The 11,369-nt window shown below is 42.9% G+C and overlaps 1 protein-coding gene across 1 annotated transcript; it reads right to left on the bottom strand.

Annotated features, from left to right (window-relative positions):
• Nucleotides 1-1,344: 1,344 nt before the first annotated feature.
• Nucleotides 1,345-10,803, bottom strand: LOC118221666 (cilia- and flagella-associated protein 36-like). Its single transcript, XM_035406934.1, has 10 exons — nucleotides 10,452-10,803; nucleotides 9,515-9,579; nucleotides 8,022-8,123; nucleotides 6,271-6,385; nucleotides 6,048-6,135; nucleotides 5,631-5,787; nucleotides 5,345-5,456; nucleotides 4,794-4,936; nucleotides 4,521-4,670; nucleotides 1,345-3,752 (listed from the first exon to the last, which is right to left on the bottom strand). Exons 1-10 carry the CDS (start codon nucleotides 10,552-10,554, stop codon nucleotides 3,669-3,671), a joined length of 1,119 nt encoding a protein of 372 aa, XP_035262825.1. The 5' UTR covers nucleotides 10,555-10,803; the 3' UTR covers nucleotides 1,345-3,668.
• Nucleotides 10,804-11,369: the final 566 nt, after the last annotated feature.

Below are 11,369 nucleotides of genomic sequence, written 5' to 3'. Positions count from 1 at the left end.
TCAGAAAGGGTTAATGTGCAGCAGTGTGGTGATGGATGAGGGAACGGATTTCTGGCTGTCCTTGGTCTATCGCGACCTCGGCAGGCAGCCATAACTTCCTGTAAAAACCGCATCAATAATACAGTAACGCCCCACCAGCCAAGGGGCTCAGTGAACCTCATTAACTTTGATATCTGTGGAAGCATGTATCCTTGCACAAAATGTGTACTTGTCCAGAGGGATTATGAAGAAGATATACTTTTAAATTAGCCAGCATACTCATGTTACTGAGGTCCTTTAGAAGAAAAAAAACACAAACTATTTTGGCTACTACATTTCCCTCTGAAGTACAAATTATCAAGAAGTTATTTAAATTCTCTTAATCCCCTAATAACCAAAACAAAGCTAGGAAGTCTCAGACGCCTGTGTGTCAATTCAGTACATAGTGTTATGGCACCCCCTTCTGTTAAAAGATGTTTACAATACAGCATCATTACTCAAAACACCGAGAAGTGGAGAATTAATGGTTTGTCTTCAGCAGTGAGGAGCAGTGACTATTTACTGTGAAAGTACATTTAAATACTTCCCCTGTACACTGTGAATATTGAATATTGCAAGAACTGTAATGGGAATAAATGGAATATTGTAGCATACTAATAATAACAATGTAGAACGGCAGGCTTTGGCATTTGCTTTGCATGTTTACAAAAAGCCTCTTAATCATCAGATCACCTGTGCACAACGCTACAGGCCTACTCAAACTCAAAGGCATGGCAAAGGGTGCAGGGTTTATACATTTTATTCCATTATTTTCCCCAGGTAAACTTTGCACACTTGCCATTCCAGACCATTCAGTACACATGATGCTTCAGAATCAACAGGCCAATAATCAAATGCAAAACCTCGGCTTCATACTGCCCCAGAAACGTTGGTGCCACAAAACAGGAAGTGGCACTGTGCAGAGAGTATGCATGTCCAGGTTTCAGACGTCACAGAGAAAATACACCAGCTTGGCATGACAAGAAGCTTTACTCCCAACAGATATGCATGCTGCATAGCCAATCACAGAGTTTGACACAATGGAGTATGTTGTAGTCATCCCATCTGAACACAGGTAATAAGTTTCCAGAACCAAAATCTTCCCCCCTCAGCTCACCATAACCCCCCACTAGATCTGAAACGTTCATTAATATCACCCGCCACACGGGCTGCTTGCACATAGAACACATAGAATTAGAACATTAGAACAAATTTGTGTGTGCTGTAGTTCAGAGATGAGAGTTAACACATGAGCATCTGCTGCAGGATGAGACATCGTCCCCAGAGAAGCGGGCATGTGATTGGTTCATTTGGCTGGGGACCTTAGTCTTCAGTAGTTTATTGCATTTCTTGTTGTATTGAACACCGAGCAAGGGCCATGGTTTGAAGCACACAGTAGGCCTACACCCCATCCCCCCAACATATGGCACCATCTACTTACAATCAATAGTTCAGCAAAAAATAAAATAACTATATTTTCACTTATCTGGAGTGCTTAGTATCTATCCATAGTTCAGCCGAGATTTGATGGGTTTTCTTGCAATGTCACTTTTCAAATATAATTGAACAAACCCTATCAAGTTCTAGGCACAGTGCTAGAAGGGCAACCAAATTGATTCCTGGTAGGAAAGATAAAAGCTATGAGGAAAGACTCAAGATGCTTCATCTCTTCAAGTTCAGTAAAAGGAGACTATGGGATGATGTGATTGTTAGTCTCCTTTATGAATTTAAAAGTCACAAAGTGAACTACAAGAGATTCTTCAGGTTGAATTTGGTTACGGTAGAACGAGTAGAAGTAAATAGAAATTAGCAAAAGGTAAATTCTGCAAGGACATTAGTAAGCATTTTTTGATGCAGAGAGTAGTCAATGTGTGGAATAGCCCACCAAGTCATACTGTATAGTAAAGGCAGAAACTCAGAGCCCTAAGTACAATTTAGTTAGGAAAATGGCGAGCATTGTTGGGCTGAATGGCTTGTACTCATTGTTATATTAAGTTATGTTAAAATGATGCGGTCACTCACAAACATCTACAGACCATGTTGTGCACAGTTTCTCAGCCAAAGCACCCCGGTAGTCTGGGTTACATCATCAACATTGTTTGAAAACACTGTTTGTTCATCTTGTTTTAACACTGTTGACACTGTGGCCCACCATTGAGGTCCATTGTATCATGGTCCAGAGAACTCATGAAAACCATCTGGATGGATAGGCAGCACTCCAGGTTAGTGGAAATACAGCCATTTTATTTTTGGGAGAACAGCCCACTTAACGCTTTCTAAGTGTCTAAAATGAAGTTTGGAGAAGCTACATTTGACAAGCTCACTAACACTAACTCACTATCACCTTTCCTCAGGATTGTTTTGTCAGGCTGATTTGGCTTCTGGCCAACAGTTTATCACACGACTGAAAATTCCCTGCTGAAAATTTTCCAAGTGCATTTAAATTAATTTAAACTTAAGTCAGATACAACATTTTCAAATACTCCCTTGCATGCTGCTGGCAAGTTAACTGAACACACGTTAAAAGCATTGCAATATGTCACCAATGTAAATGTCTAACTGCCGCTATCGATTTTTTATTTACCAAACACAGGACAACATGAGAATCACTATGTTTCTGCTGCTGAACAGCTGTTCCCATGTAAATTATGGTACCAGACACCGTATATACACTGCTATATACAGTGCCACGAAGAAGCATTTGTCCCCTTCCCGATTTCCTCTATTATTGGATATTTGTCACACTGAATGGTTTCATATCTTTAGGAAAAAAAGTAATATTAGACAAAGGGAGACAGAATGGACAGAGTAAACATAGAACACATTTTTTAATTATTACTTTATTTAATGAAAAAGTTTTCAAACACCCATAACTTACATTAAATAAATAATTTTACATAAGCATTTTGTGTTCACTTGGTTTCCCTTTGTCTAATATTATATGTTTTCTAAAGATCTGAAACCATTCAGTGTGACAAATATGTAATACAGTAATATAGGAATAAGGAAGGAGGCAAATACTTTTTCATGGCACTGTGCACATGGTGGCATTTCCACTGCTTTATACAAATCCAGAATCTGGACAGGAAGTTGTGCTGTCACTTAGCATCATAATATCAGAATGCATAACTGAAATATTTAAACGGTGGGGCTCATCAAGGGCATGCCGTACACAGTAATATAGTCGTGTTCATACTGTTTAAGATGCAGATTTAAAACGATATTGCATACCTTATATTACAGAATGGATTTACACCGTGGTGTTACTGTCACATTCAAATCTGCAACTGTATAGTACACATTTGCAAGATAAAACAGAAAGAAATTGCTTTTTCTAAAGTTTTAAAGTACTCATGGGCCTTTCAGTTTTATGAGGCAACACTGGTTTACACTAGTTTAAAGTTTATCTCAAGTGAAAATAGTAAATATAAAATTGCATTTTTTATAAAACAGCATACAGGTCATTTCATGTGGCTTAAGCATATCATTCACCAATCACCTCACGCAGGACAACCCAAACCGCCGGTGTTTCCGTGGTGATGTGGCGACTAATTCAGCTGCAGACTGTGTTACCGCTCACCCTGGTGCTTCAATGTCCATCCGCGCGCAAAAAAAAAAACATTTCTCACTCAGACTCAACGCCCGACTCTTCACTTTTTAATAACCTCCTCTTTTAACTTTTCTGCCAAGCGTTTCCTCCTCTCCAAACTCTTCTTATCTTCCACAGAGATTTCCTTTATCAAAATGAAAGAGAAGCAATGTTAAAATGGATGACCGATAAAGTGTTGCAACACTTAACAAAAAGAGGTATAAACATTAATTTAACAGTGCCAGTAGGTTGTACGGGTCAAACCATGAAAGCATCACGGTAAAATCACGCTATTCATCCTTCTGTTCTGTTGCAGTAAGGATAGGCTAACTGTCTGTGAAGCACTCACTTTTTCCATTTTGAAATGCTAAAGCATTAACCACTTCTATGGAACACTCACACCACTAATGTTCCATTTGAGAACTTCCCACAGAAACAGAAACAAACTGGCTAAAACATAAAAGCACACAAGATTTTGAAGCTTCCAACGGATCATTAAAATGTAAAAATGTATGCTTTTCCCAGCAACTTCTAAGGCAGAATCACAATTAACAGATACTCACATTGAAAAAAAAAGGAACAAAAAGGGCATCCCTTAACTGCAAGCTAATTTCTGAGTATGAAAGTGTCTGTACTGTTGCAATGGTGTAAGGGCAGGAAAACTATTTCAGAAAATCACCAATTAGCAGTTTGCCTCACCAGATGAGAGCCTAATACACTGTAAGGAAGATACTAAACTACAAATGAGAGTCATTAAAAGTAATAAACAAACAGAGTTGTGAAAAAGTGCTGAAACAGACACTTCAGACTGAGTAAATTCAGAGTCAGTAAATTCATTTCAGCAGAGAGGAAGGAAATTATCTTCTGATCCTTTTTGATAGTGGCAGGAGGACAGATAGTTAAACTCGGTTACCGATGGGGGAGGGGCCAGAGCAGGGGATGCTGGGAGCTGCTCAGGAAGTCTGGGCCGCTGTTCCTTCTTCAGGGCCTGCAGTTTATCTCTCTGCTGCCTGAGATACAGCGCCCTCTGCTGGAGCTGATCCTGCTGTGCAGCCGACAGCTCCTACACCACAAACACACACACACACAGACACACACAAATATCAGAGACAGCTCCTACACAGCACATACCAGATATAGCCCCTACAGTGTGTGTGTGGTGGTCAGAGGCTCTGCTCAAACTAACTGTGAAGGATTTTGATATCCCCGCCTCCTTCCGAGCCTCTTCCAACCAGGTCTCTGCAGCCTGGCTGCCACTCATCTTGGGCTCCGCCCCCTTGACTGGAACCTTCAGTGGCCCCAGCACCTTGGAATCCCCACTGCCCTCCCCTGCAAAACAGCAGTAAAAACAGAGCCCATTATTCAGAAAGGGTCTCAGAGGAGGAACACATCAGTTCTGCCCATTGGCTCATAATGAATAAGGCTGGACCACAGCTAGGGCAGGGCTGACCCCAGATCAGTTGCTTTATGAATACAGGCCCTAAACTAGGTCAGGATACAGGCCAGGGAAACCTGACCCTACATTCGGATTTTCAAACCAAATGTCTTTGGCTTTGCTGCTGAACATTCTCCCCTGGTGGCAATGGTCAGAGTTTGTAAAAGCTCTTGTGTGTGTGTGTGTGTGTGGGTGTGGGTGTGTGTGTGTGTGTGCACGCTTATAACAAACATTTAGTTTTTGTAAAATCATGTCCCTACCGCATGACTGATGGGGGGAGGGGCAAATAGAGAAGAACTTACGGGACAGCTGATTGGCTGCAGAAGGGGAAGGACAGAATGGGGTGGGACTCTTCTGCACATGAGAGCCAGAAACCCCGCCCACTTCCTCACTCCTCTCCAAAGCTCTGCTCACCTGGAAGAACAAAGGAACCAGGGGTTTATTTCACAAACCCAGAACCCTTCCAAATTTAGAACTCTCATTCTTAATCACTTCATTACTTTCACATTCACACTCACTCCCATTCACTCTTACTCTCTCTCTCTCTCAGGTGAGTTCAGTAAAGATCACCTGCACCTGCCCACTCACCAGACTCTCTCTCTCTATGACATGGCCAAGAGGTGTGCCTGTGACAGGGGGTGTGTCCATTGCTGTCCAATCAGAGCTGCTGGTTGAGGAGGAGCCAGCCTCCTTCTCTGACACCTTTCTGAGGGCCACCTCCTGCTCATACTCCTCTTTCGACCTCCTGCAGAGGTAAAGGAGAGTCAAAATCACAGCGGGGCAATTAGCCTCATCTACAGTCTGCCCGGATTGGGGAGTGTGGGAGACTGGTTGTAATGTTTTAGCCAGAGCTGTGTCACAGGTCACTAGCTGGATTGGTTTGAATTGCAGCCAATGACTGTAACCCCACATGCACAAGATCATGACTCATCACGTGTACAAATGTATTCTGGGAACACAGTGTTGGGATGTCTCCATGGGAACGCCGTGTTGGGTTGTACCCACCTGAGCACCTCCTTGAGGATTTTAATCTCCTCCTGCTCCATCTCACTCATCATGTCCTCACCATCCGTCAGGCACTCCGGTAGGGCACCTTCCAATCAGAGACACAGCCTGTCACATGACCTCACATCCCTGCCCATTCAGGAAGTGACCTCACAATAATAAAAAGCAAGAGAGGAGGAGTGAGAAAGACAGAGGGACGGAGAGAGGGGCAGAGTGAGGGTACCATTCCTCTCCTGTATGACTCGAAGAGCCTGCAGCTGCAGCTCCACGTTCTTCTGCACCATCAGGGTCTTGAACATCTGGAAGTCGTCTGTGGCCAAAACTGGCTGGAAGACGGCCTGCGGGGGAGGGGGGGCAGGACAGGGGAATGCAATCACTCAGCTCCCAGGGAAGCACACCAACATCGCAGAACCTACCAAACACTGGGCAGTAACCAGCTGCACTTCCTCCCTAGAGTTAGCATCATCATTCTGCCATTGAAAGATGGCCACTAACTTGGACAGCAGTGTAGTATAATGATTAGAGACCAAAGGTTGCAGGTTTGATTCTCAGGTACGACGCTGCTGTTGTGCCCTTGTGCCAAGTACTTAACCTTGCTTCAAGTATAAATGTTTGCTAAATGCCTGAAATATAACATCAGTGTACTGATCACAAGCTACCTTTGATAACCCGGCCCCCTGAGTATAACCACGCTCTGACAGGTCCAATGAGGGCCAAAGAATTATTTTAGCGGGGAAACAGAGGCTAATGACAGGTGGTTCATCTTATGAGGGACTCCAGCCAATAGTAGCAGGCGCAGTAAATAAGGAACCAATGGCACACAAACAGAGCCAACAATGCTGCAAGAACATGTTCAACCTCTTGCATTAGGAGGCTCGGTCCATTTAATATATGCAAATGATGCAAAAATAAAACCAAACACCAAAAGCAAATAAATCTTCTGAGATTTAATAACCCTGCTTTTACATTAATAAAATACACAAACCTACTGAAGATGACAAACGGGCATGTGCACACCTTTCACAGCGCGGAGTCATTTCTGTAGCGCAGAGGGTCAGATATATGGCCGCTGCTACAGAGAACAATTATGGCCGTGCTCCGTTGCCATGGCGCCAGGCCAGAACGCTGTCCACTCGATTACTTAAATACCCCCGCTGGCATTTTGTGCCTCGGCTAAATCCCATAGGCACCGGCACTGGTTTCACTCGCTCCCTGAGAGGAATCAATGCCCAAGCCGCCCTCCCCAGAGCAGAGACTCCGATCCCTTCCCAGGAACACCTGGGAATACGGAGTTTGACTTTTTTGCGGCTCTAACATAGGGTCTCGGTATGAATTTTAAGCAATGAGGCTGTTTCATTTGCTTCAGACTCCAACAAAGTCTGAGAGTAACAATGCTGCCGTTTGTTCAGGTTTCCCCATCTATATCTGAATCTTATTCATTAAGCGCTAAAACGGCTCAAAATCCACTTGTCCTCCATTTATCCATAAATCATACTGCATGGGGGGGGGGGGCAAGGGACCTTCCTTCAAACGAAGTATACACCTGCAAACCGTAACAAAAATATACCATGTAATTCATGCTTTGCTTATCTGTCCTTTATCATTTAATCCAGCTGTGTTTACGCGTCAGTTAAGATGACGTAACTCACCGCGACTGCACCTTGTGCTGTATCATATTTCATGTTACAAATGAAATCAGTAGTCACAATGACGCTACACTGTGACTGTGGAACAAATATAATAAAATATTTAGGGAAATAAATGCTCTATTTTACGGCGTGCCTCCCACAGCCTGTGCAGCCTTACTCTCTGATCTCTAGATTTCGACATTGTCTGGCTTTTGTTGTAGCAACGGTGACGAAGACGAGTCCCTTGCTGACCCTTAATGCGAGCAGCATGCCAGTGGCGGTTAGGACCAGGCGTACCTGTTAATGACTGGAGAGCCTTAGGGGATAAAAAAACATGGCATCTTACCTGCAGTGCTTTAGATCTGGCAAACGGGGACGAGCACGCTTCGACAAACTGCTGCTCGCTGATGCCCACTTCCTGCATGTAGGTGTCCAGCAACTTCTCCACCTGAGATAAAACAGATTTATCGGCACTTCCTAATATTTCTCTGGATGTTTTAGAGGAATTTCAGCTATGAGTCGTGCTCATCGACATGGTTTTCCTTTACTTTACAGGAATATAGCAGAAACTCTTACCTAAAGATACTTAAATTGCAAATACAAGTACAAAGACCTGGGATCAAAGCACAGTAATTCCCCAGAGGGGGAGAGTATAGTCCCCGGAAAGACAGCAAGTGTAAGAAATGACGAAATGATTGATAACTTTGTCAAGCTGCCCATTTCAAAATTAAGTTATACAAACAAGATTGTTATGCAACATAATAGACAATATATAATACACAGCAAACTGTTGTTAAGCTCTCTTATGCGGAAGCCACAGCACCCAATACACTTGTACTGCCAACTGGGTTTGCCAAAGGGCTGCTTATTTTACGTCCAATTTCTCTATAAATCCGATACGCTTCACATCTGGTGATCGCACTTCTAAACTCAAGAAACTGGATACAGACAGTTGTATCAAAATCTGACTCAAACTGTGAAGCTAAAGGAGGTCTGGTGACAGTTCCTGATGGTACCTGATATGGAAACAGCGTTTCAGATGGCATCGTAAACCACAACCTTCACTCTGGCTTTTAAAGGTCACATGGACAATTATTGTAAAGGACACGGCTATTCCCTGCAGCCCCGGCCAAATTCCCAATCTGCCATCTGGCCTATCCCAGCATCCCCCTGTTTACCTGCCTAAAATAAACCCTCACCTGTTCACACCAACGGATGTGTGGACAGCACACCTTTTTATCAGGGAGTCTGCAGCCCTGGTAATCAGTTCAGACCCAAGAAAACAGGTACGGTGAGTTTCCTGCGCAATCATCTGATCAGTTAAGTGCTGAGTAACAATGAAAACCAGCAGAGACTGCAGCTCCCCAGGACCAAGTCTAAAGACCTCTGATCTTGCCTTACTCCCCAACTCCTTCCACTAATAAGGTATCTGTGATCCTCAAAACTGGCTTTCTGCAATAGCATTACATTTATTATGGTCTATTTTCACAGTAATCGACCAGAAGTTTTGGTAGATGATAGTTACCATGACTGCATTATATCCACAACACAAATACTCCCTTATAAGTTGAGGACAAGTAGTCCACTTCAGTTATACCAATGAAACAAATACTCTGTTCTTCTGTATACAGCCAGGAAGAGTTTGCCATGTCTTGTTAAAACAGAGTATACAACCTCTGAAAACTTTACTTTGTCTACATTTTTTCTCCGTGGTCAGAAATTATATTTCACGGGGAAGAAAGGGAGCGTTTCTAAGACACCGACAGTGCAGGCGTTTTCAGGCAGAAGCTTAGGTCTTACACCTAGGAGTCACCGAAACACTTCAATCTTTTGACTCACCAGTTGTTTGTACTGCTCGTGGATCTCCGTGTACGACAGCTTGTTTTCATCTTCGTCATCAAACACTGAAATAAAATCACAAGCCCTGACTGCAGTCAAACTACACGTGGTCTCGAAGATAAGAGTGGCGGACAAACACTCTTTAAATGTCTTATGTGAAGATTGAATTACTCACTGACTAACTGCACTGCTATAGCCTATAAAATAATTGCTTTTATTTAAATGTCAAATTATGATAATACAAAGACGTGACTGATTTAACAGATAAGTGAACACAGTGTGGAAAAAACAGGGTTGACAGACCACAACTCGTCTTCAAAGATTCCTCAATGTTCGTTGTATACAGAAGGCAACCTAAGTACGCATTACTTGATGTGTGGTTTATTATATTCATATGTACTGCGTATTGTAATTAACCCTCTAACACGGCACCATCGGGACGCACTCACACGTCGACTAAGTGATTTAGATGTCTGTAGGCTATTGTTTCGGAAATTTGCAGGCCGCAATATTACAGCCATCAGCAACATGTAAATCATCAGTCGCTTAGTAGAAAAGATGAGAGGGAATAACGTTAATGTCAGCAGCCCACGACATTGTCGGGCAACACACCACGCCCCCATTCCTCAAGTTTTGGTCACTGTTGGCTAGCTAGCAGTTAACTTAGCTAGCTTTGTAGTTACAGCTCTGTTTATTTTCATCGTTTGTATGTAGGAAGTAAAACTGGCGCATTAGTAATAACAACGATAAAAAAAATATCTACGCAGACACCACGCAACTGGGTCTTCGGTAAAGGCAGAAAAAACAACACAGCGACATACTTATTTGCCAAAGTAGCCTACCTACGTCAGGTTTGCAAGCCGTCAGAAAAAGCAACAGGGAAAATTTGCGTGTCCATACATGCTTAAACCAAACAAAAACAAGATTCAACGTTTACCTGTGCATTTGTGTTCCATGAAGTCTGTGACTGGTACGACCCATTCCGGACTCCCGAGGTATCCAGCGATGCTCTCCACGACCCACTCGGTTTCATCGGCCATGTTTAAAAACACTGCTGTTTCGAAGCTAACACAATTTAGTCCCACGATAGTTGTACTCAAACGTACACCGTAGGTACGGGCACCGAGGCATTTGCTGGCACTCGGTAGCCCAGTGCCCTTTTACTGCAGTACGAAGAAAATGTGGAAAAGAGGCACACAGCCTGTACAACTACCCGGATGGATTCACTCCTCCTAATCGGCTCCTATGGAGACCTAGTGCGTCACCGTGTTGTGTCCTCGTCGGCCAGTAGACGCCGTCTGAATTGGTATCGTAATCTGGAAGAAGGCTGCGTACCAACCAATAATGCAACTACAGGGGCACGATTTGCATTTCATAACACCGAATATCTGTTTTCATACGTACAGACTTTAATTATTTTCCCTGATTTGACCTGAAGTTAGGTTTGTTATTTGTGTTGCCCTGTTAATATGCCTACAGCAAGTGGTGCACAAACGAATCAATCGAATACTACAGGTTTGTCAAAAGTAGCCTATGTCTATGGGGTATTAAACGACCCCATAAATAATGCATTTCATACCACATTGATTTCTTGGAAAGTGCATGAGCATGTCTAAAGCAGAAATAAAGTTTAAACCATAATTTATTATGTTGAGCCACTTTGTTACACCAAGTGTCGTATAGTTTTACCAATACTTTTGTAACCTATGCAGTCAGTTATTTGTATGACTTTTCAATCTGTCAGTCTGAAAACATAAGCTTGACTCACATCTGTCAATGCAGGAACACAGTTCTTTATCTTGGGATGTTAAACCAGTGGTTGTTAGGTGTCAACTGATTTTTGTTTCGTTTGGCA

Source organism: Anguilla anguilla, chromosome 2, assembly GCF_013347855.1.
Source record: "Anguilla anguilla isolate fAngAng1 chromosome 2, fAngAng1.pri, whole genome shotgun sequence".
Lineage (NCBI taxonomy): Eukaryota > Metazoa > Chordata > Actinopteri > Anguilliformes > Anguillidae > Anguilla > Anguilla anguilla.
The sequence above is the reverse complement of the archived record's forward strand: the minus strand, read 5'-3'. Positions and strand labels throughout refer to the sequence as shown.

What these genes read in the sequence shown, in the direction of transcription:
- LOC118221666 (XM_035406934.1), bottom strand. Translation starts at nt 10,554, where the DNA reads ATGGCCGATGAAACCGAGTGGGTCGTGGAGAGCATCGCTGGATACCTC. An exon ending in CCAGATCTAAAGCACTGCAG is followed by an intron (nt 6,386 to 8,021) that starts GTAAGATGCCAT and finishes CCTCCCCCGCAG; the next exon opens with GCCGTCTTCCAGCCAGTTTT. An exon ending in ATCCTCAAGGAGGTGCTCAG is followed by an intron (nt 5,788 to 6,047) that starts GTGGGTACAACC and finishes TTACCTCTGCAG; the next exon opens with GAGGTCGAAAGAGGAGTATG.